This window comes from Oncorhynchus mykiss, chromosome 2 (assembly GCF_013265735.2).
Source record: "Oncorhynchus mykiss isolate Arlee chromosome 2, USDA_OmykA_1.1, whole genome shotgun sequence".
Taxonomy (NCBI): Eukaryota; Metazoa; Chordata; class Actinopteri; order Salmoniformes; family Salmonidae; genus Oncorhynchus; species Oncorhynchus mykiss.
In genome coordinates, this window is record NC_048566.1 from 24,106,335 (window position 1) to 24,132,008 (window position 25,674).

Here is a 25,674-nt window from a genome sequence, read left to right on the forward strand (position 1 = left end):
TTCAGATGAACTTGCTCCTTAACTAAAACTGATGGAGTCGAGTGATAAAAATATCTTCTTCCATCTGGTCCCTGGGGGAGTGCGGAGTTCCTTTTATACGGTGTTTTGGAGGGGAGGCAGCGGGCTGCGGTGGCGCCTGATAGGGTAGGGAAGGCTACTTTCGAGCATTCGTTTTCCCCGGTGGATGATCTGAATCAAAAATGTTAAGGGGTGTGGATAGGCAGCAGGGGAGGGGGGCGTGCAGAGATTTAAGAGATTGTGGGGTCCCTGTCTGTCTCCCTGGTTCTCACCTCTTGCCTATAAAAGCATGAAACACATGTTTCCACCACTGTTGTATTTCGCGCGCAATTGCATGCAGCAGGTGTCAAGGACTACATCGATCCATTCATTGAGGATAGTGACAACGTTGAGGTAGAAATGGCTGAATCGATGCTCATCTTGAGAATGTGTTCCATAATATCGGTCCTTGGTTTTTCAGGTAAGAATACAAAATCCTAAACACTTCTTCAAGGCTTGAATATTTATATAAATAATCATATTAATTAGGCCTACTTTTATATTTGTTGGGAGTGGGACTATTTTTTGTTTTTAATTGTATTTATTTGATTATTTATTTGTTTATTTGTTCATTAGTTGTCTATATGGATTTGCCTACAGTTTAAATAATGTAGACGTATATAGACAAAAAATTTCACTGTTGGAGTTCATTTCATTGAATATGTGGTATTTATGCTTCAGCGTAATGACTTTCTTCATTAAAACCCTTGGCAGCAATTTAATTTATTCATATCCAATATATTAATATATATATATATATATATATCTTAAAAATTAGTATATCAGAGCTGGTATAGCTTACAGTGCCTTGCGAAAGTATTCGGCCCCCTTGAACTTTGCGAACTTTTGCCACATTTCAGGCTTCAAACATAAAGATATAAAACTGTATTTTTTTGTGAAGAATCAACAACAAGTGGGACACAATCATGAAGTGGAACGACATTTATTGGATATTTCAAACTTTTTTAACAAATCAAAAACTGAAAAATTGGGCGTGCAAAATTATTCAGCCCCCTTAAGTTAATACTTTGTAGCGCCACCTTTTGCTGTGATTACAGCTGTAAGTTGCTTGGGGTATGTCTCTATCAGTTTTGCACATCGAGAGACTGACATTTTTTCCCATTCCTCCTTGCAAAACAGCTCGAGCTCAGTGAGGTTGGATGGAGAGCATTTGTGAACAGCATTTTTCAGTTCTTTCCACAGATTCTCGATTGGATTCAGGTCTGGACTTTGACTTGGCCATTCTAACACTTGGATATGTTTATTTTTGAACCATTTCATTGTAGATTTTGCTTTATGTTTTGGATCATTGTCTTGTTGGAAGACAAATCTCCATCCCAGTCTCAGGTCTTTTGCAGACTCCATCAGGTTTTCTTCCAGAATGGTCCTGTATTTGGCTCCATCCATCTTCCCATCAATTTTAACCATCTTCCCTGTCCCTGCTGAAGAAAAGCAGGCCCAAACCATGATGCTGCCACCACCATGTTTGACAGGGTGGATGGTGTGTTCAGGGTGATGAGCTGTGTTGCTTTTACGCCAAACATAACGTTTTGCATTGTTGCCAAAAAGTTCCATTTTGGTTTCATCTGACCAGAGCACCTTCTTCCACATGTTTGGTGTGTCTCCCAGGTGGCTTGTGGCAAACTTTAAACTACACTTTTTATGGATATCTTTAAGAAATGGCTTTCTTCTTGCCACTCTTCCATAAAGGCCAGATTTGTGCAATATACGACTGATTGTTGTCCTATGGACAGAGTCTCCCACCTCAGGTCTAGATCTCTGCAGTTCATACAGAGTGATCATGGGCCTCTTGGCTGCATCTCTGATCAGTATTCTCCTTGTATGAGCTGAAAGTTTAGAGGGACGGCCAGGTCTTGGTAGATTTGCAGTGGTCTGATACTCCTTCCATTTCAATATTATCGCTTGCACAGTGCTCCTTGGGATGTTTAAAGCTTGGGAAATCTTTTTGTATCCAAATCCGGCTTTAAACTTCTTCACAACAGTATCTCGGACCTGCCTGGTGTGTTCCTTGTTCTTCATGATGCTCTCTGCGCTTTTAACGGACCTCTGAGACTATCACAGTGCAAGTGCATTTATACGGAGACTTGATTACACACAGGTGGATTGTATTTATCATCATTAGTCATTTAGGTCAACATTGGATCATTCAGAGATCCTCACTGAACTTCTGGAGAGAGTTTGCTGCACTGAAAGTAAAGGGGCTGAATAATTTTGCACGCCCAATTTTTAAGTTTTTGATTTGTTAAAAAAGTTTGAAATATCCAATAAATGTCGTTCCACTTCATGATTGTGTCCCACTTGTTGTTGATTCTTCACAAAAAAATACAGTTTTATATCTTTATGTTTGAAGCCTGAAATGTGGCAAAAGGTCGCAAAGTTCAAGGGGGCCGAATACTTTCGCAAGGCACTGTATATCTGATGATCACTGCTACAAATGTAGGATCTTAATTTGATCAACCTGATGCAGGAGCTTTCCTGTGATGTAGGACATTTAAAACTTGGTGTGTGTTTAAAAAGGCTTCTGAAGTTTGTAATTTCCACTTTGAAATTTCAGACTTGATTTCCCTTAAGACACATTTCTCAACCCCTACAAAAATGTAAATTCATTATAATCCACATAATAATGCAAATTTCCTGTTGCTGCAGGATTATTTTCCTGCTGTAGCAAACTGGCTCAAATTAAGATCCTACATCTGTATGGTTCTCCTCATAGGGAACATGGTTCACAGTTTGTGTTCTGTCATGAGATGCACTGAACTTGTTTGTCTTACTTGTCATTGACATGTTTTTTAATCTTATCTAAGGGATTCAGAGCTAACTAAAGTGAACATTTTCCTTGCCAATTTTCCCTACATGTACAATATATAGCTCTTTCAACACATTCCTCATGTACATGAATGTGGTACTACAACTATACAGCATTCCGAATGCTAGAACATAGGAGAGAATACTGAGTTTGGTCATCTCATATGTTAAAAAAAAATAGAATAAAGAGAGAGAATAAAAATCTATCTCTACTGAGTTTCATCAGTGTGAGGTGTACCCAGAGCAATGTCCAAGCTCATCTGTTCCTGAGGCTGAATTGTAATAGCAGATAAATGCTTTCTGAATCCATCCCAGACCATAATTTGGCAGTGCTCTTTAAAATGCCGAAAAAGAGATGCCAACTAACTACTTTTATTATAATTCCACGACATCTAAAGTCATCCTAATTAACCCAGCTGTGATTGTTAAGGCCATATCTTCCCTCTGCTGTAATTTAGCTTTGGCTCCAAGAGCCCCCCGACCTTGTTTTCCACCCAAATTGATGATAGGGGAAAGGAAAGCAAATGGTTGGAAATCTATCCAACCATTTCACTTTTCAGTGGCCAACAGACAAAGGACAGAACGAAAGTAAGTTATGAGGGGAAGGAGATGTGGCCATATAAGAGAATTGGGGCGCAGACATAGAGCCTGTCTCATCCACAGCCATAGAGCCTGTCTCATCCACAGCCATAGAACCATTCTCAGCCACAGCCATGCAGCCTGTCTCTGCCTCAGTACAGGAAGGAATAGTGTGCTGCTCAGGAAGCCCACCACTGCCAAGTTCCCTGCTGGTCTTTTCCTGGTCGCCTGTCAGCGTGCTGCAATTAGTTCCTAGGAGCCTATTTATAGGCCTAACTTACTATCTCCAGTAAAACAGTAGGACAATACGGTACCCGCATGCTCTGTCTGATGGCTGATGGCAGTCTGCAGGGCTTCAGCGTTGACAGGAGCAATTGAGACCTCTCCCCTTCTGCAGGTGTCCCTGGTCAAATCAATCAACTGATCTCTCTTGTAAATGTATAGTGTTGATGAGTGCATCGTCACAGTCTAGCAGAGTTACAGTGTAGAACATACACGACAGGTGTGATTTGGTGGTATTTGATTAATCACACTAATGTATTCTTAGTCAATTCGATAGGCAGGCCCAAATGTTTGGCTCTAGGTTCTCCATTTCAATAGTTATTCCAGAATATAGAAGTTTCAAGTGGTGTTACTGTTAGGTGCCTGAAAGGTTGTTCTAATATTGCTCTTCTTCCTCACTGTGTCAGAGGCCAAAATGGAAATCATCACCAGCAAAGCAGATGTGTTGCTAGGTGAGAATGCCATGCTCCACTGCAAAGGTTGGTACAATGTTCTGGCATTTCCATAAGAGCAACATCTTACCATGGTTGAACAAATATAATATAATGCAGAAAATGTAAAGGGTAGAGTGTCTTCTGCATATTGAAGTACACTGGCATGTGCAGTTTATGAATTGATATATCCTTAACAAAATGTTAATATATGATACACACAATTACACATAAACCCTCTTAGCTGGTGGGGAAGGAGACATCACCTGGCAGAAAGATGGAGAGGATGCTGAAGATGACCAGGTTGAGAAAGTGGATGAAACATCGTCAAAACTGTTCATCAGGAATGCCAAGATAGAGGATGCAGGACGGTACACATGCCTCTGTGAATTTGACACAGGCCACAGAGATTATGTATCTTATGCCATCTTTGTCTATGGTAAGATGTTTCAAGTAAAACTTTTCACCTGGATAATATGACCAAGAGTCAGTGTTGAAGGGTATTTCTTGTATTGTTTGAGTATTGAGCTAATTAGTGTTGACTTGCAAGATCAAAGACACCACATAGCTCATATCCCTGTTACACACACACACACACACACACGTTTGTTTAAGTATCCTTGTTTTCCCTGACCCCTAACCCTAACCCTTAACCCTAACCTTAACCCCAAACCCCCAACTCAATTCCTAACCCGAAACCTAACCCCTAAACCTAAAATAGCCTTTTTCCTTGTGGGGAACGGTGAAATGTTCCTTAATCCTAATCTTAACCCCAAACCCCCAACCCATAACCCTATTTCTAACCCTAAACCCAAAGCCTGAAAAATCATTTTTCCTTGTGGGGACCGGTGAAATTTTCCTTGAAGATAGTAAAACCAAAAACACACACACAATGACCCTTTCACACTCTCCATCCCTCTCTCAACTCACCCAGAGCCGCCATCCTTTGGGCAAACACCGACCAACCATGAGTTCCTGGAGGGTCAAGATGTGGTCATCACCTGCGTGGTCACTGGCAAGCCGGCGGTGGAAGTCAACTGGGAGAGGGACCATCAGAAACTGCACTCTGACGGTAGGAGGGGTACCCTCGCTTCTGATTGTTCATGTGGTTTGGGGGTCTCTTAGCTTCCTAGCTCCTCGCACTAACTGCTGCCTGCCTGCCTGTGACCGATGGAGAGGTGGCGGTGGTGAACACGCGGTTGAGGGGCAGAAGGGGTCACGTAGCTCATAGGCTAATCCAATTTGCCATCAAAGCGAGGGATGTTTTCCAGACTCTTCCCCCGGGAAACATCTGATTCAATCTGTCTTCTTTTTTCAGAGGGACAAAACACACTGAAAATAACCATCATACAATCCCTGACACTGTTTCATGTGCACGTCACCATTGACAACCTTAGAGAGCGTGATTGCTTTTTGAAGCTTGGTTATATTGATGATTAAGCAGACAGAACGTGTTCCTGACGCTGATCTTTCTTTTCCCTGTTGCTGTCTTTTGCTCCCAGCAGGTCGGATCACAAGATTGAAAGACAACTCCCTACAGATCAACAACATCAGCAGGAAGGATCGCGGATCATATACCTGTGAGGCTAAAATCAAGGACCGGCCCATTTTCAAAAAGCTCAACATCTCCATCTCTGTCAACGGTGGGGTTACTCAAAGTGCAGTAGGGAATAAGGGATGTTTTAGGATCTTTATTTCGTACAAACTCTGTATAGACCAGAGGATTAGGTGTGTGTTGTTGTTGACTATAATAAATCATGTCTCCTCTGACCCTCCTGCTGTAGTTCCTCCCACAGTGAAGATCCATGAGGAGGTGAAGAAAGTCATGGCCGGACCAGAGACCAATGTCTCCCTCAGCTGCCTGGTCGAGGGAGTCCCCCAACCGAACATCATCTGGACAATGTGAGTGAGTGTGAGTGTGCGTGTGCGTGTGTGTGTGTGTGCTTCCTTGCACTGATGTGCATGTGTGTAAAGCCAGAGTTTCCTGCTCGAAACCTTTTGCAGTAACACAGAGAGTGTTACGTACGCCTCTTGGAGGAGGGAACGCAACACCCTGCTACACTCCACTCCCAGTGGAGTGAAAGAGGTATGTAATTGTAGATGCGGGTAAGGATGACAGAGGCAAAGAATATTACCGTTTACAGGGAATTTATTTCCTTAACACGGTAATGTGGGGAAAAGGGTCTGGATGGAACCAAAGCTAAGAAAGTTAAAGAGTCCCCTCTCCTACCTTACCTGCCTACCCACTGCTTATGTTACGATGAGCGAAGGGGGGAACCCAAGAGCGGACTCAGCAGAGGAAACCGGGATGAATGTACAAAATGTTTATTGAACACAGCCAATGGGGAGTGCAGAACCGGGACAGTTCAGATGAGTGGCAATAACCAGGAGTGTAGAGTGAGGTTGTAGTTGGCAGCAAGGAACAGGGGAACAAGTCCTGAGGGGAATCCAAAGTGATGGTGGTGAGTAATATCCAGAGCAGGTGGTTGGTGGTGAAATGTAGAATAGGAGACAGGAGCCGGAGACAGAGCAGTATGATCAGAGATTACGACCTGGAAGCGTGGAGATGGCAGAAATTTGTTTAAGTAGATGTCTTGATTGTGGGACGATATGCAGCTGGTGGGGATTTGCTCTGACTCCAGCACACAATCACATGTGAGAGAGAGAGAGAGAGAGAGAGAGAGAGAGAGAGAGAGAGAGAGAGAGAGAGAGAGAGAGAGAGAGAGAGAGAGAGAGAGAGAGAGAGAGAGAGAGAGAGAGAGAGAGAGAGAGAGAGAGAGAGAGAGAGAGAGAGAGAGAGAGAGAGAGAGAGAGAGAGAGAGAGAGAGAGAGAGAGAGAGAGAGAGAGAGAGAGAGAGAGAGAGAGAGAGAGAGAGAGAGAGAGAGAGAGAGAGAGAGAGAGAGAGAGAGAGAGAGAGAGAGAGAGAGAGAGAGAGAGAGAGAGAGAGAGAGAGAGAGAGAGAGAGAGAGAGAGAGAGAGAGAGAGAGAGAGAGAGAGAGAGAGAGAGAGAGAGAGAGAGAGAGAGAGAGAGAGAGAGAGAGAGAGAGAGAGAGAGAGAGAGAGAGAGAGAGAGAGAGAGAGAGAGAGAGAGAGAGAGAGAGAGAGAGAGAGAGAGAACTGAAGGTTATGACACCACCAGATGGACACCAGAGGGCGTAGTGGGAGCAGATGTAACAACTTACCTAACCTTTTAGCACCTCCTGGTGCGCTAACCAAAATACAAGGGGTGGTCCACTCAGGTCTTACCTAGTGTGCATAGACAGTAAATACTACAGGTTATGTATGCCCACAGGCCTCTTGCCAAAGCACTCCCAAGGTGCCCCCCCGTCGAGAGGTTGGTAAGTTGGTAATTGAAAACAGCTGTTTCCCCTGTCGAGAGGGAGGGTTCAGAGGTCCAATCATTGATGGGGCCGACCGATCAGCTGCTTAGAATCCAGGAAGCAATTTCCTGAAATACACACATACAAACACATACAAACCCAAAACACAGAAACTGGGGTTGGTAGAGCGAGAGAGAGCAAGAGAAAAAAACTAGTGTGTATTGGATAGTGTATGTTTGGGTGAAGGCCTCCAGTGTGTATATTTATGTGGTCATTTATGTCTCAGTGCACCGCTAATATGGCGTGCCATCCTGTCGGTGTGGTTGACTGTGTGTCTCTCTTCCTGTCTGCTTCCTTATCAGCAGCGTGCTAATGTTCTGTAGCACCAGGCCTCACTTCTGTCTGTCTGTTGGCGCTTCCCTCCTCAGCCCAGACTCTTCAGATGAGTCCCGCTACAAGTACAACTCAGACAAGAGCGAGCTGATTATCTCGTCCGTTGTCAGGAGCGACTACGGAGAGTACATCTGCACGGCCAAGAATAAGATCGCAGAGAGCAGTGCCATGATCATGCTGGATGTCTCAGGTGTGGTTTGTTAGAGAACATCAGGAAACACACTCCTCCTGGAAACAAACAGCTTTAGCTTTGTAAGACCAAGCTTTCTCCAAAATAACAGTATTTGAATACTTCCTTCCAGATGTTTATGTTCCTGATATACAGAGATATCATGGAGAATTTGATTCTGTGTAAGCAACCATTTTCTGTCAGACAGTCTAGTGAGCCTGAGCCACTAGAAGCTGTTTCAGAAAACAAACCATTTGATCCCATTCAAACCCATTACCCGTGTAACATTTTCAACCAGGGAAAAGTAGCAGTTTGTGTCTCCCATCAGAGAATTCAAAAAATGTAATCTTCAGGTGTTTTCAGAAAGATTCATGAACAGAATGGGTACCTTTGAGGAAAATTGGGAAGGTTCATACTTTTTCAATTTCAGCCAAGTTGAAGGTTTAGTAAAAAAAAATTCAAATCTAGTTCTGGGGGAAATGTCATTTGTAATGGATGAAATTCCAGTATTTCTTAGTGTTTTAAAATGAGTTGCTTAGAAGGCTATATATCGATGTGTGTCTGATGCCACCCCTCATCTCTGATTCTCCACTGGTCACACGATATCAGGTGTGCCTATAGGCTATTTAGTGTGGTCTCAATCAAATGATCCATAGCCTGTAGGCTATAGGCTATGAAATGCAGGCTTGCAGAAGCACAGAGCAAAGTTATATTTCTAAGATAGCTGCTGGGATGGTGTAAATAAAACTAGACTGCATTACACACTGTAATGGATATTCCAACCCTGAGCTCTGGCCTGCTCTGCTCTTGCTGATCAAAACCTTTTTCGTGTCCCGCCTAACCAATGGCTGTGCTGTGTAGGCCTAAGGTGGCAGTTCAGGTGGAGAGTCAAAGTTGTTGAGTAGGCCTTGCGTGCAGTCCAGCCTATAGACTAGGTCAAAATAAGCCATATTTGAGTAACTTACGTTGTGGTGCTAAAACTTGAAGCAGGAGCTGCGGTACAATCGGAAATGGACAGCTTATGGTGCTGGGAGTAGGCACAGTCTTCATTTGAATTAGACTTTACTAACAACAAGAGGGCTTTGTGTTGGAGCCTATTTCTTCCTATTGAAGAAATAAGAGGTAGGCCTACCTGTTTGACAGACAGAATAGGCTGCTATATCCATATGTGTGTCAGTCAATTCCTCCACCCACCATGTACTCTTTAAACAGCCTACCTCCATGTCAGTGAAGGGCTGTTAAGTTAAAACCAAGACTCGAATTGAGGGGGTATGAGAGAGTATGCCCTAAGCCTACCTTTTATTAAAGAAAATGGCAAAAATCACAGGCCTACCCCTTGTTAGCTTAAGATTTTGAAGAAAATAAAACAGATCCTATTATGTAAAGGGATCTACACTAAATGTACAAAACACCTCCTCGTTTGATGACATAGACTGACCAGGTTAATCCAGGTGAACACTATGATCCCTTATTGATGTCACCTGTTATTCAATCAGTGTAGATGAAGGGGAGAATACAGGTTAAAGATGGATTTTTAAGCCTTGAGACAATTGAGACATGTATTATGTGTGCCATTCAGAACTTTAATGGGAAAGACAAAAGATTTAAGTGCCTTTGAACAGGGTATTGTAGTAGATGCCAGGTGCACCTTTATGAGTCTGTCTTGAACTGCAATGCTGTTGGGTTTTTCAAGCTCAATAGTTTCCCATGTGTATCGAGAATGGTCCACCAACCAAATGACATCCAGCCAACTTGACACAACTGTGGGAAGCATTGGAGTTCGACACCTTGTAGTCCATGCCCTGACAAATTGAGGGCGTGGTGCAAAAGGTGGTACATCTCAGTATTAGGAAAGCGTTATAACAACGCAATGGTCCGCAATGCTTTATGCTAGAAACAAGCTGTGCAATAACTGGGAAAGACGTGACCCAGATGCATGTGGGGATATCATTGTTTAGTTTCTTCGACATTCAGAGGCTCAGCTACAACCTTTTATAGCCAAGGACAAAAACCTGACTTTGCTTGGGATGTCATCTAAACGCAACATGTAAAGTGTATTTTATGAGCTGAAATAGAAGATCCCAGAAATGTTCCATTCACACAGAAAGCTTACTTCTCTTAAATGTTGTGCACAAATTTGTTTGCATCCCTGTTAATGAGCATTTCTCCTTTGCCAAAATATTCCATCCACCTGACAGGTGTGGCATATCAATAAGCTGATTAAACAGCATGATCATTAAACAGGTGCAACTTGTGCTGGGGACAATAAAGACCACTCTAAAATGTGCAGTTTTGTCACACAACACAATGCCACAGATGTTTCAAGTTTTGAGGGAGTGTACAATTGGCATGCTGACTGTATGAATGTCCAACAGAGCTGTTGCTAGAGAATTGAACGTTAATTTCTCTACCATAAGCCACCTCGAATGTCATTTTAGAGAATTTGGCAGTACATCCAACCGGCCTCATAACCGCACACCATGTGTAACCACGCCATCCCAGGACCTCCACATCCGGCTTCTTCACCTGCGAGATAGTCTAAGGAGGGGAAGGGTTGGTGCTGAGGAGTATTTCTGTCTTTAATAATGCCATTTTGTGGGGAAAAACTAATTCTGATACAGTGGGCCTAGCTCAGCAGTGGGTGGACCTGGCTCCCAAGTGGGCTATTCCCTCCCAGGCCAACCCATGGCTGCTCCCCTGCAAAGTCATATGACATCCATAGATTAGGGCCTAATTTATTTATTTCAATTGACTGATTTCCTTCTATGAACTGTAACTCAGTAAAATTGTTGCATGTTGCGATTATATTTTTGTTCACATACTTCTATCACTATCAATTGATTAATCTATTCACGTTTTGTGCCATAGAAGATGGTTAAACCCGGACAGCTTTTAGGGAAACACTTGTGACCTTCTGTCATTGGGTTAAGCCATTGAAGAAGAGTAACCAGCAGTTAAAGCATACATTTTTCTGTGTCGGTAGGCCTATTCTGTCTGGGGCGGAAAGGTAGGCCTAACTTCAAGATTCCTCATGATGTAGAAGATTTAATTATTTACAAACAGGGACAGATTCATTTAAAACAAGACACTGATTTGGCATTAGAGAAATATGATATGAACACATAGGAACCACTCTCTGTCCATTCTCAGCCTATAAGTTTGGTAGTTTGTGTGTTATTAAAAAACATTCTACTAACATGTAAAATTACTTAGAATTGCATGAAAGGTTTATAGAAGGCTATTTTTTCTCGTACCTGCAAATATGATTATAGATTTATGCAATGCTTTTACTATAAAGGAAATCTTTCCACCTTTACTCTTGTCCATGGTGGTCTGCGAACCCACAAACTTCTGGCCCGGGCCGCAGCCCTGTGCGCGATCAAAATTCATGTGCTGCCATGTATGGCTTACAGGACAAATAACCGTTTCTAAAACTTCATATCTAAGGCTCTGGTTTGTCCAAGAAGTCAGGGTAAATGTTAGACATGTTCTCTGCTATCCACTTTATGTTGTAATTATTATTTTGGTTAAAGGGGAGGGTCACTTTTTTCAAGCGTTCAGGGAGGGTTTAGGTAAAACATTCCAAGACAGTCGTGAAGAGGGCACGACAAAACCTTTTCCCCCCCAGGAGACTGAAAAGATTTGGCATGGGTCCCCAGATCCTCAAAAGGTATCAAGGCACAAGGCGAGATCCAGATGCAGAAACAGGAGGAAGATGGTTGGAGTCTTACAATGTTTAATAATCCAAAGGGGAAGGCAAAAGAATGGTCGTGGACAGGCAAAAAGGTCAAAACCAGATCAGAGTCCAGGAGGTACAGAGTGGCAGACAGGCTCGTGATCAGGAAAGGCAGAATGGTCAGGCAGGTACAAAGTCCAGAAACAGCCAAGGGTCAAAACCGGGAGGACTAGAAAAAGGGGAATAGCAAAAGGAGTACGGGAAAAACACGCTGTTGACTTGACTAAACATACAAGACGAACTGGCACAGAAAGACAGGAAACACAGGAATAAATACCCTGGGGAAAATAAGCGACACCTGGAGGGGGTGAAGAAAATCACAAGGACAGGTGAAACCTCCCCCCCAAATACCAATATCTTGCTGGCTTAACCATACATAATACCAATATCTTGCTGGTCTTCGAAGCCATCTGAACACACAACTCACACATTTTTTTCCTATTTAACAGAAGAGGCACATATATTGTTAATAATTTACACATATTTTTATCTATTATAATTTGTTTATTGTTACACAAAGCACTCAGTTTGTCCTGTCTCAGGTTCTGTACGTGTTTATAGAGCATCCTGTAGCAGTGCTGAGCCAGGAGAAGATGAAGGTGGAGCCAGGCCAGACTCTCTCAGTGTCCTGTAACGTCTCAGGACACCCTATTCCCGCGCTGCAGTGGGTCAGGAAGATCAACAATGACCACCTGCTAACAGTGGTAAGACAGACGATACATTCACACAGTGGCATTAATTACTACAAATATTGGGGGAGAATCAGGCAGAGAATTGTATTGTTATATTTCTCTCCTCTGAGTTCCTGTCTGGTTGTGTTTGTGTGGATACAGGACACTGGTGGAGGTCGAGTGAGAATGGAGGATGGCTATGTCCTGGTCGTTGACAATGTGACGTCCTCAGATGGAGGGCTGTACAGCTGCATGGCTATCAGTCCTGCTGGCAACGCCTCCACAGACTTCAGCCTGCAGAGTAAGGCCACCCTTGACCTACCTATTCTGTTATGATAGTACTTAGCGCTAACACAACATTCCACTGGACACAGACGTCAGCTCAACGTGAATTCAACGTGAAATCATCAAAAATGTCATCAAGTTATTGGATTTAGGTTAAGAGTCAGTCGGGTGAAAAAAATCTGAAGTTCACTTTACGTTGATACATTTTTTCAAATCCAATCAGTTTTCCCACGTTGATTCAATGTCATCGCATACATTTTTGGGGTTTAAATGGCATGGAAACAATGTTGATTCAATCGGTTTTTACCTTTCTATAAACGGACAAGCAGCCACAAACCACTATAAAATTCTAAAACAACTGAAAACATTGGGAGATTTTACTCGATTTACATTTGCAGTGTTCACCGTTTTTTGTTTCCAACGGCGATGTTCTTATTCTTTCATCTCTGACATGCTCATTCCCTCTTCACCTCTCTGTCTTTGAACTGCTCTTCATCTCCGTCCTTTCTCCCTATTTCCCTCTCCTTCCTCCCTCTCATTCTCCATCTTTCTCTCATCTCTCCTCCCCCAGCCTGGCCAGGCAAAGCATCCCAGGTAAGTGGCACCCCAGGGCCTACATCGGTCCACTTCACCCTGGGGGCTTCCCTGGTGGACGGGGGCTCTCCCATCACCCACTTCACCCTCCAGTGGAAGACAGGACGTGAGAACAATTGGCAGGAGAGAGTCATCCAGTCCACAGGTAAATACCTGGCTCTCAGTGACCAATCTATTTCATGAAATACTGTAGATGATGTTTGAGACAGTTAGGATGAAGCCAATGAATACGCTGAGGACTAGAAGTCGTATCTGAACAATGATTTCCCTAAAACCAGGGGAGGCCTCTGATGACCATTTTAGTGATATGACTAGTTATGAGTAGTTTTATTAGTTTGAGTGTATACAGTGCCTTGCGAAAGTATTCGGCCCCCTTGAACTTTGCGACCTTTTGCCACATTTCAGGCTTCAAACATAAAGATATAAAACTGTATTTGTTTGTGAAGAATCAACAACAAGTGGGACACAATCATGAAGTGGAACGACATTTATTGGATATTTCAAACTTTTTTAACAAATCAAAAACTGAAAAATTGGGCGTGCAAAATTATTCAGCCCCCTTAAGTTAATACTTTGTAGCGCCACCTTTTGCTGCGATTACAGCTGTAAGTCGCTTGGGGTATGTCTCTATCAGTTTTGCACATCGAGAGACTGACATTTTTTCCCATTCCTCCTTGCAAAACAGCTCGAGCTCAGTGAGGTTGGATGGAGAGCATTTGTGAACAGCAGTTTTCAGTTCTTTCCACAGATTCTCGATTGGATTCAGGTCTGGACTTTGACTTGGCCATTCTAACACCTGGATATGTTTATTTATGTTTTGGATCATTGTCTTGTTGGAAGACAAATTTCCGTCCCAGTCTCAGGTCTTTTGCAGACTCCATTCTTCCAGAATGGTCCTGTATTTGGCTCCATCCATCTTCCCATCAATTTTAACCATCTTCCCTGTCCCTGCTGAAGAAAAGCAGGCCCAAACCATGATGCTGCCACCACCATGTTTGACAGTGGGGATGGTGTGTTCAGCTGTGTTGCTTTTACGCCAAACATAACGTTTTGCATTGTTGCCAAAAAGTTCAATTTTGGTTTCATCTGACCAGAGCACCTTCTTCCACATGTTTGGTGTGTCTCCCAGGTGGCTTGTGGCAAACTTTAAACAACACTTTTTATGGATATCTTTAAGAAATGGCTTTCTTCTTGCCACTCTTCCATAAAGGCCAGATTTGTGCAATATACGACTGATTGTTGTCCTATGGACAGAATCTCCCACCTCAGCTGTAGATCTCTGCAGTTCATCCAGAGTGATCATGGGCCTATTGGCTGCATCTCTGATCAGTCTTCTCCTTGTATGAGCTGAAAGTTTAGAGGGACGGCCAGGTCTTGGTAGATTTGCAGTGGTCTGATACTCCTTCCATTTCAATATTATCGCTTGCACAGTGCTCCATGGGATGTTTAAAGCTTGGGAAATCTTTTTGTATCCAAATCCGGCTTTAAACTTCTTCACAACAGTATCTCGGACCTGCTTGGTGTGTTCCTTGTTCTTCATGATGCTCTCTGCGCTTTTAACGGACCTCAGACTACCACAGTGCAGGTGCATTTATACGGAGACTTGATTACACACAAGTGGATTGTATTTATCATCATTAGTCATTTAGGTCAACATTGGATCATTCAGAGATCCTCACTGAACTTCTGGAGAGAGTTTGCTGCACTGAAAGTAAAGGGGCTGAATCATTTTGCACGCCCAATTTTTCAGTTTTTGATTTGTTAAAAAAGTTCGAAATATCCAATAAATGTCGTTCCACTTCATGATTGTGTCCCACTTGTTGTTGATTCTTCACAAAAAAATACAGTTTTATATCTTTATGTTTGAAACCTGAAATGTGGCAAAAGGTCGCAAAGTTCAAGGGGGCCGAATACTTTCGCAAGGCACTGTATATATATATATATATATATATATATATATATATATATAAATACATAAAAGTGATATGTGTGTGTTCATGCACTCTGTTGTGTGTGTGCAGACCCCCTGGTTATCACAGATCTGATTCCCTACACCTCCTACTCTGTCCGGTTTGCCCCTCGGAACCACCTGGGTCAGGGTGGCTTCTCAGACGAGCTCACAGTACGCACACAGGGCATACGTGAGTGTCACCCTCCTCTTCCTCCTCTCTCTCTCCTCACTCCCAATCACATCATATCTAGGCAAATGCAGTATAGTTATTATTAAATGTCACCAACTATCATTGTTCAAACTGCATTACTTGTGTTAACAAGCTATATCCATATTGCCTACTGTTTTGAGTGTCTGTCTCTATTGGCTGGAAGAAATGTTCATCTGCCATCATTCACTCATTCCACTGTCACATGATCATCCACATGACATCCTCACCTGCTCGCTGACGGCTATTCATGCTCCATTATTTCCCCGCTCCTGATGACATCATCCCATTCCATCGGCATTCGGCCCCGCAGGAGGTAAAGTACTGACACGTGTTGTGAAACTGAAAAGTCCGTTTTTCACGGATAACCAACCTCCCTGACATGACAGTAGATTTTACTACAACAGTTTCACACACTGTGTAGTTATAAGCTGGCTGATGCATGAACACCCCTGACCTCTGTACCTACTGTACCAACACACTGCCTCTACCTGCCTGCCTCCCCAGGGGAACCAGACAGCCCGGTCCTGGTGGCCAGCGAGGGGAAGTTTGAGGGCAATATGTTCTCAATCCCTTTAACACAGTTGGACAGCGGAGGCTCCCCCATTATCCACTACATTGTCCGTTACAGAGTGGTGAGTATGCATGCGACAAAAGATCAAGACATTACAGAGTGTGCAAGACCTTACACCCCCCCCCCCCCCCCCCCCTGTCTTTCTCTTAGAATAAGATGGACGAGGACTGGAGGGTGAAGGACCTGCCGTCCAACATGACAGTGATCAACCTCCATGACCTGCAGTGTAAATCAGACTACCACATGGAGGTGCTAGCCGTCAACTCCTACGGCTCCTCCAGCCCAGCCAAGCTGAACTTCAATGTCCCACAACCTGGTAAGCTGCTATAACATACTGTAGTAGTGAAATAAAGCTTGAAACCTTCTGAGAGGAGGGACAAATACTGGATTGAGCAGAGTAGGGTAGTGCTGCCACCACCTTTTGATTAACCGGTTTGTCTGAGTGAAGGAAACACCAGAACTCAACAACAATATAGAAAACAATTAATAATTGTATAAAACATTTAAATTCGTAAAACAGCGTGGATTATCTCAGAGAGACGCCCTACTATATTTCTGCGGTCTATGCAACTGAGCCTGAGTGGGAAGAAGAAAACTGTGGTGTAAGGCACACATAGGCTATGAGCTTAATTACACACTAGGAGGTGACACTGCATACAAAGGTGGAAACATGCAGTTACACGACAAACTGGACATCAAATACTCTTAAAGCATGCGACTTCACTGCAGACAGGTGCTTGGACCAATACAAACAGTCAAAAGACCCACATGATAGTGAAGGCACATATAGGACCCAGCCCTACAATAACTGTTCTGTCCTCCCTTCATAACCCACACTGTCATTTAAAAAGCTACTCCTAACAACTAAACACGTTTACCAGGACTCTGCACACAGAATAGGACACGGACTTGACACTGAACATTGAAAACATTTAAAAACATTTAGCTTGTCTAGCTGACGAGACACTCCCGTGGGGTCTGAGCGTGTGCACCCTTTCTGCGCTCTCACTTTATAATCGTTTTTCTAGAGTCCCGGGCAGAGCTGGAAAACAGGCACAGGTGCCAGCAATTAGTTCATTATTTGGTGATGTCATTCCTTACGAGCTGTTTCACAGCTTTACCACGGTCACATACTGGAAAACGGACTATTGCCCAATAGAGAGGAAAATATATCTGAAATAAAAGAGTTACAGAACAGAGGAGCCAGAGCAGGATAAATTGTTTTACTAAGTTTAAATATGATTATCTTCCTCTCTCTCTCTCTCCCTCCCTTTCATCCCCTCCCTTCTTCCCCTTCAGTAGCCAAGATGAATAAGGGTGGGATGGGGAAAGGGGCCGTGGCAGGTATTGTCATGCTCATCTTTTTGGTGCTACTGATTGCTGTGGACGCCACCTGTTGCTATACCAACCGCTGCGGCATGCTGATGTTTCTGGCTGTCAAGCTGTTTGGGCAGAAGGTCCCTGGGATTAAGACTGTGGAAGAGGGTGACAGCACCTGTAATGGGTAACACTGTTCTCTAGCCTACTGTCTGCCTGTTCCTCAATGTAACATTTTCAGAGGGTTGTAGTGTAGTTATGTGTGTTTCTCTATATGACCCCTCCTGAGCCTCAGTTTATGTGTGTCCTTCAATGCAGAGATTGAAGTTGAATAGGCTAGGAACACCGAGGGATAGCATCCCAAAACTACAGACACAAAATGGAGCAAATAATGGGTTGCAGGTGGAGGTCACGGGCGACAAAGCACCCCTCACTAAATTTGAGTAGGTGACCGAGGGTGGACACAGCCCACCCTCCCCTAAACGGGCTGTGATCCATAAAAAATGTCAAAAAGAGGCACCTCCACACTTATAAGTCAGCAAGTGTGTTTGATCACAGACTAATTAAATTACAACTAATATACCCATGTGCAAAGTGACACCCTTAGCCATTTTTTGATACCCATTTTAATTGTTAGGTAGCCACCACCCACTTGCCACTGCTAGAGTCTTTCATGACTTGAGCTGACGAACACGGGAATGAATAAGCTTATTAGTCTTCTTTTCCTGTATTTGCATGTGCATATTTAGTTACTGAGCTAATGACTCATTAAATATTTCCATGGCTAGTTGTATTGAGCTGTATTTTATTTCTAACCTGACCTATGATTTCTTATCAGGAAAACGTCCCCCATTGGAGATCCTGCCACAGAGGCCTGAGTTACTGAACAGGAAGTGACATCCTAGTATCTGAAGAATGGAACCTGTAAATGCCAAAGTAGACAGGAGGAAGTATTGTGAGTTGGGGGTCTTAGTTAAATGTTTTTGGAGAGTTCCCAGGACAGTCCAAGTTGAGAAAGGATAAGGATTCGGAAAGTTATCTGTGAATTTTAAAGTCTAACATCAACAGATGGTTGTAATTTCATCCAGCCCTGTGTGTTAAGTGTTACATTTCCTTTATATTTCAGTACCTTCTTGTTATATTTCAGTACATGAAGGCGGCTGTAATTTGTCAGGGAGACCTTCGTAGTTCATTAATTGAATCATAACTCATTATTTATTGAATTTTATATTCACTTTAATCTGCAAACAATCTGTAAGTGACATATCATTATTTGATAAGGACAGTTTATCCTAACATATTAACATGTTTCCACATTGAATATACAGCATAATCTCATTAAGAAATAATGACGTGTCAAAATTACATCTCTTCAAGTGTTGTAATCATGAGAAATATACAGAGCTCTTATATATTACAGAGCAATATGATATGCTTATTTTTTAATAATCTGTTGTTAAATGGCATACCCTGTGTGCTCATGTAATCATTTTATGTTTGTATTTGTATAATTAGCCACTTTTTTACTGTTTATTTTGTATATTGTACACTGTACATTGTTTGTACATACACATACAGTATAACAGCTTGTATTTTGCTATGTCACTTAACATACTTTTTTTCATTCACTTTTCTTGAGTTTACCATATTGTAGGCCTTGAGGTCTAGATATCAAAGTTCTCTGACCACCTCAGTGTGTTTGCAGTTGTCTGTAGACAACTGCATCGTCATCTTCTGCATTGTTATTTCCGCTGCATCCTTTTAAAGGGAACAGGTTTTAGTGCAGATCTATATTTGTATTTACCTAGTAGTTATTACTATATTACAGATACTACGTAATGTAAGCCTGTTGTTGCATTGTTGGGGACACGTTTTTTGCAAGTTATTATGCAACTGTTTTGATACACATTATTTTCCTTGTGCAATTTACTTTGAGTGTCTCACTCACTCTGTGTTTATCTACCTGGGTGAAGGAGCAGGCCTGAAATTGAGCTCTGCGTAGTTCATGTCATCAGGATCAGTGATCGGCTTGGCTGACCATTTCATGTTTTCATAGATGTCCTCTGGTCTAGACAAGGTTGCTTTCTGTAACTAACAGTCAGAATACAGTCAAAATACTGAGCACTGGCCCCAGGCATAGAATGACTCTCTTTCTACTCATTGGCATATTTTAATTAACTCAAGGTTCAATGGGATTGATTTCCACATTTACCATTCAGCTTTCACACAAGCTGTTTTTTATTTAAGAAAAACAGAACAATAAATTCCATGTGTAAGGTTTGTTTCGCAATGACAACCACAGTAAGGCCACTGTTCGTACTTTACTTTCCTCTGATCACCTACCTGGGGGACTGGTTTGGTTGGAAGCTTCTTCTCGGCCGTATTCAACTTCCATCTGTGGATGATACAACAAAGTGAGAATTCAGCCATAAAGGCCAACTAAATAGCCTGTCATGCTTTTTAGTAACTTTCCACTGTGGGCCAACCAAACCAACAGTTGGTGGAAATAAAGAAGTTGTGAAAGTCTCAGTTGTGACATGATTACGACATCAAGCCTGTAGACAGTGTATTTTCATTTGTGTACACAGCTGAAGAGGGAGGGGAATGGGGCGAATATGACTCTATACATTTCTAAAGAAGAGATAGGGGAGAGAGGACCCTTCGGTGCACTATGATATATGTTTAGTACTTTATAAGACATTTTCAAACCACTCACCTTTTTATGTAAATGAAGAGCACCACAATCACTGCTGTGACAAGGAAGAGAGCCCCAAATGCTGCCAGGACCACCATTAAATGGGCTGATTCTGGAACACAAGAGAAAATACACTATTAAACCTGATCAGATCATAGACTGTAACTTCATATCCCTGTCGGCATGCCTTTGTTTTGCTGAGATACACAGGGCAGACATCACAACAGCGTGGCATACAAGAAGTACAGAAGTGTTGCAGTACCTATAACTTTCACCTCCTGTTCGGTAGAGTTCTGTGATCCAACGGCATTCTGGGCCATACAGAAGTACAGTCCACTGTCATCAGAATCTATTTCATGGAAGGTGTGTTCTTTCCCCATCCCTAATCTTAGTGAAGTTAGCGTTCCTGTCCTCTGAAACCAGGTGTAGGTCTCTGCTGCAGGGTTGGCGTTATTGCTGCAGGTCAGAGTCAGACGACTGCCTTCCACTACCTCGTGGCTCGGGCTGACCTTAACAGAAACGTTCCTTGGAGCATCTGGAAGCAGACGTACAGAAAACAACATTGTATTGTGTGTATTCATTTGACTGTAAAGTCACCCCCTTGGCGTTTCTCCTATTTTGTTGCATTGCAACCTGTAATTTAGATGGATTTTTATTTGAATTTCATGTAATGGACATACACAAAATAGTCCAAATTGGTGAAGTGAAATGAAAAACTAACTTGTTTTAAAGAATTCAAAAAAATGAAAAACAGAAAAGTGGTGCGTGCATATGTATTCGCCCACTTTGCTATGAAGCCCCTAAATAAGATCTGGTGCAACCAATTACCTTCAGAAGACACATAATTAGTTAAATAAAGTCCACCTGTGTGCAATCTAAGTGTCACATGATCTGTCACATGATCTCAGTATACAGTTGAAGTCGGAAGTTTACATACACTTAGGTTGGAGTCATTAAAACTTGTTTTTCAACCACTCCACAAATTTCTTGTCAACAAACTATAGTTTTAGCAAGTCGGTTAGGACATCTACTTTGTGCATGGCACAAGTAATTCTTCCAACAATTGTTTACAGACAGATTATTTCACTTATAATTCACTGTATCATAATTCCAGTGGGTCAGAAGTTCACATACACTAAGTTGACTGTGCCTTTAAACAGCTTGGAAAATTCCAGAAAATGATGTCATGGCATTAGAAGATTCTGATAGGCTAATTGACATAATTTGAGTAAATTGGAGGTGTACCTGTAGATGGATTTCAAGGCCTACCTTCAAACTCAGTGTCTCTCTGCTTGACATCATGGGAAAATGAAAAAAAAATCAGCCAAGACCTCAGAAAAAAATTGTAGACCTCCACAAGTCTGGTTCATCCTTGGGAACAATTTCCAAATGCCTGAAGGTACCACTTTCATCCGTACAAACAATAGTACACAAGTATAAACACCATGGGACCACGCAGCCGTCATACCGCTCAGGAAGGAGACGTGTTCTGTCTCCTAGAGATGAACCTACTTTGATGCGAAAAGTGCAAATCAATCCCAGAACAACAAAGGCCCTTGTGAAGATTGCGTAGGAAACAGGTACAAAAGTATCTATATCCACAGGAAAACAAGTCCTATATTGACATACTCTGAAAGGAATGAAGGAAGAAGCTACTGCTCCAAAACCGCCATAAAAAAGCCAGACTATGGTTTGCAACTGTACATGGGGACAAAGATTGTACTTTCTGGAGAAATGTCCTCTGGTCTGATGAAACAAAAATAGAACTGTTTGGAGGAAGAAGCTGAAGAACACCATCCCAACTGTGAAGCACGGGGGTGGCAGCATCATGTTGTAGGGGTGCTTTGCTGCAGGAGGGACTGGTGCACTCCACAAAATAGATGGTGTCATGAGAAAGGAAAATGATGGGAATTTATTGAAGCAAGATCTCAAGACATCAGTCAGGAAGTTAAAGTTTGGTCGCAAATGGGTCTTCCAAATGGACAATGACCTCAAGCATACTTCCAAAGTTGTGGCAAAATGGCTTTAAGGACAACAAAGTCAAGGTTTTGGAATGGTCATCACAAAGCCCCGACCTCAATCCTATCGATAATTTGTGGGCAGAACTGAAAAACAGTGTGCAAGCAAGGAGGCCTACAAATCTGACTCAGTTATACCAGCTCTGTCAGGAGGAATGGCCCAAAATTCACCCTACTTATTGTGGGAAGCTTGTGGAAGGCTACCCGAAACGTTTCACCCAAGTTAAACAAGTTAAAGGCAATGCTAACAAATATTAATTGAGAGTATGTAAACTTCTGACCCACTGGGAATGTGATGAAAGAAATAAAAGCTGAAATAAATCATTCTCTCTACTATTATTCTGACATTTCACATTCTTAAAATAAAGTGGTGATCCTAACTGACTTAAGACAGGGCATTTTTACTAGGATTAAATGTCAGGAAATGTGAAAAACTGAGTTTAAATGTATTTGGCTAAGGTGTATGTTAACTTCCAACTTCAACTGTATATACTGTACAGCTGTTCTGAAAGGCCCCAGAGTCTGCAACACCACTAAGCAAGGGGCACAACCAAGCAAGCGACACCATGAAGACCAAGGAGCTCTCCAAACTGGTCAGGGACAAAGTTGTGGAGAAGTAGAAATCAGGGTTGGGTTATAAAATAAATCTGAAACTTTGAACATCCAACGGAGCACCATTAAATCCATTATTAAGAAATGGAAAGAATATGGCACCACAATTAACCTGCCAAGAATGGGCCGCCCACCAAAACTCACAGACCAGGCAAGGAGGGCATTAATCAGAGAGGCAACAAAGAGACCAATGATAACCCTGAAGGAGCTGCAAACTCCACTGCAGAGATTGAAGTATCTGTCCATAGGACCACTTTAAGCCGTACACTCCACAGAGCTGGGCTTTACGGAAGAGTGGCCAGAAAAAAGCCATTGCTTAAAGAGAAAAATAAGCAAACATGTTTGGTGTTTGCCAAAAGGCATGTGGGAGACTCCCCAAACAAGAAGGTACTCTGGTCAGATGAGACTAAATTGAGCTTTTTGGCCATCAAGGAAAACGCTATGTCTGGCGCAAACCCAACACCTCTCATCACCCCGGTGGCAGCATCATACTGTGGGGATGTTTTTCATCTGCAGGGTCTGGGAAGCTGGGCAGAATTGAAAGAATGACGGATGGCGCTAAATACTTGAGACCTGTTTCAGTCTTCCAGAGAGTTGAGACTGGGACGGAGGTTCACCTTCCAGCAGGATAATGACACTAAGCATACTGCTAAAGTAACACTCAAGTGATTTAAGGGGAAACATTTAAATGTCTTGGAATGGCCTAGTCAAAGCCCAGACCTCAATCCAATTGAGAATCTGTGGTATGACTTAAAGATTGCTGTACACCAGCGGAACCCATCCAACTTGAAGGAGCTGGAGCAGATTTGCCTTGAAGAATGGGCAAAAATCCCAGTGGCTAGATGTGCCACGCTTATAGAGACACACCCCAAGAGACTTACAGTTGTAATTGCTGCAAAAGGTGGCTCTACAAGGTATTGACTTTGGGGGAGTGACTAGTTATGCACGCTCAAGTTCTGTTTTTATGTGTTTTTTTCTTGTTTGTTTCACAATAAAGAAGATTTTTCATCTTCAAAGTGTAAATCAAATGATAGAAACCCCCCAAAAATCTATTTTGATTCCAAATTGTAAGGCAAAACAATTGGAAAAATGCCAATCGGGGTGAATACTTTCGCAAGCACTGCATTTATACATTAATACAGACAATGAACAAAGCCATCTAAAATGTACATTGGCCAGTGTGAAGAGAAAACAACCCACTGAAGATAGCTGACTACATCATAAATCGCATCAAACCAACATATATTGCTGACTTACATCTCACATCCAGCAGTATTGGTGTAGATGTGCCTTTCCCCAGACCACAGGAGTAGCTCCCAGTGTCATTAGGGGAAAGTGGACCTAGGCGATACTGCCCACCATGGACACCAGAGACACCAGGAAGTGGGCGGCCATCTTTAAACCAGAGGAACTCCATTTGAGGAGGGTTACAGGTGGAGGTGCAGGCCAAGGTGACGTGGTCTCGCTCCTTAACGGGGCCATTTTCATTTAACTTTAGGGATAAGACTGACATAAAGAAGATACATGTATAACAAATATAGGACATGTTGAAGGGTTAATGACTGACCATCCTAGGTTTTGTAATACCTTAATTGTTTAGTGTAATGACATGTACACAAATCTAGATTTACCTGGTATTGTCAGGTCCACACCCCACGATCCTGTAAATCCCTGAGGGGGCTGATTACTTGTATTTGCCTCAAATCTGAAGAAGAATCTGCCACTGTCATCTTCAGTCACATTGTTGAGTTTCAGTGTGCAGTTATTGTCTTGGTCATAAAACTCTGTTCTTCCACTGTATCTTGATTTATTAGTCAGTCCAGATGTGTTAAACACTCCATCTCCTAGCTGTGAGCCATCTTGTTTTGTATCGCCTCTCGGAGTGAACCATATCTTTCTTCCAACTCTCTGGTTAGCTGGGTAGCTGTATATACAGTCAAATACCACTGATGAGCCTTTTGATGCACAGATAACAGTAATCCTGTCCCTGTCACGGTACCAGACAGACCAGGTCTGTGCCAGTGTGCCTGAAAACAGCCATTGAAACATCAATACATTGATTTATTCATTTTCCACTGATGGATATAATTAACTGAAACAAAGATACAACGTACCTGGCAGGGAGAGTAGAGTTAACAGAGATAACTGTAGAATATATTGACAGTGCATAGTGGCTTTAGCCCTGTAGGAAAGAGAGTTGTATTCCAGAAAATATGTAATCAATACAATCTTTGATTCAAGAACGTAGTACCAACAGCTGTGTGTTATCTGACGAGCAGTGGACGGGCAAATTCTTCTTATTGAAGACTGGGTGGTTGTGGAGAAATACTGATGTCATCATAAAACATCTATTTCGCTGAAATTACTGTCACATACTTCTGCTTTTTAGAGAGAGAAAAAAGTCACAACAATACCACAATACCATTTTGCAATAACACCCACTGGGCAAAAACTGGTTGAATCAACATTGTTCCATGTCATTTCAACCCCCCAAAAATCTATGTTATGACATTGAATAAACGTGAAAAACTGATTGGATTTGCAATCCAATCGTGGAGTGTGACTGTTTGAGGATGTGGACAGGTGTCTTTTATACTGATAACAAGTTCAAACAGGTGCCATTAATACAGGTAACGAGTGGAGGACAGAGAAGCCTCTTAAAGAAGAAGTTACAGGTCTGAAAGAGACAGAAATCTTGTTTGTAGGTGACCAAATACTTATTTTCCACCATAATTTGCAAATAAATTCATTAAAAATCCTACAATGTGATTTTCTGGATTTTTTTTCTTCTCATTTTGTCTGTCATATTTGAAGTGTACCTGTGATGAAAATTACAGGCCTCTCTCATCTTTAAGTGGGAGAACTTTGTCACGTTCTGACCATCGTTCGTGTGTGTTTTCCTTGTTTTAGTGTTGGTCAGGACGTGAGCTGGGTGGGCATTCTATGTTGTGTGTC

The 25,674-nt window shown here is 42.4% G+C and overlaps 2 protein-coding genes across 5 annotated transcripts; one reads left to right on the top strand and one right to left on the bottom strand.

Annotated features, from left to right (window-relative positions):
* Positions 1 to 309: 309 nt before the first annotated feature.
* LOC110538661 (neural cell adhesion molecule 1) lies at positions 310 to 18,480 on the top strand. Of its 2 annotated transcripts, XM_021625630.2 has the most exons (15): positions 310 to 478; positions 4,152 to 4,223; positions 4,420 to 4,614; positions 5,110 to 5,247; positions 5,681 to 5,818; positions 5,960 to 6,077; positions 7,925 to 8,079; positions 12,356 to 12,498; positions 12,628 to 12,766; positions 13,322 to 13,489; positions 15,366 to 15,486; positions 16,009 to 16,138; positions 16,228 to 16,393; positions 17,377 to 17,581; positions 18,233 to 18,480. In XM_021625630.2, exons 1-15 carry the CDS (start codon positions 418 to 420, stop codon positions 18,270 to 18,272), a joined length of 1,989 nt encoding a protein of 662 aa, XP_021481305.2. In that variant the 5' UTR covers positions 310 to 417; the 3' UTR covers positions 18,273 to 18,480. The 2 variants fall into 2 exon arrangements, with proteins under 2 accessions (XP_021481305.2, XP_036799031.1); XM_036943136.1 differs by lacking the exon at positions 17,377 to 17,581 and having other exon boundaries at positions 311 to 478.
* Positions 18,481 to 18,619: 139 nt separating this feature from the next.
* On the bottom strand, positions 18,620 to 25,269 carry LOC110538681 (B-cell receptor CD22). 3 transcript variants are annotated; one of them, XM_021625658.2, is made up of 8 exons: positions 24,834 to 25,269; positions 24,351 to 24,746; positions 23,977 to 24,225; positions 20,352 to 20,624; positions 20,111 to 20,201; positions 19,738 to 19,789; positions 19,358 to 19,479; positions 18,620 to 19,152 (listed from the first exon to the last, which is right to left on the bottom strand). In XM_021625658.2, exons 1-8 carry the CDS (start codon positions 24,886 to 24,888, stop codon positions 19,137 to 19,139), a joined length of 1,254 nt encoding a protein of 417 aa, XP_021481333.2. In that variant the 5' UTR covers positions 24,889 to 25,269; the 3' UTR covers positions 18,620 to 19,136. The 3 variants fall into 3 exon arrangements, with proteins under 3 accessions (XP_021481333.2, XP_021481342.2, XP_021481325.2); XM_021625667.2 differs by having other exon boundaries at positions 19,343 to 19,485; XM_021625650.2 differs by having other exon boundaries at positions 19,358 to 19,485; positions 24,834 to 25,031.
* Between the last annotated feature and the right edge of the window lie 405 nt (positions 25,270 to 25,674).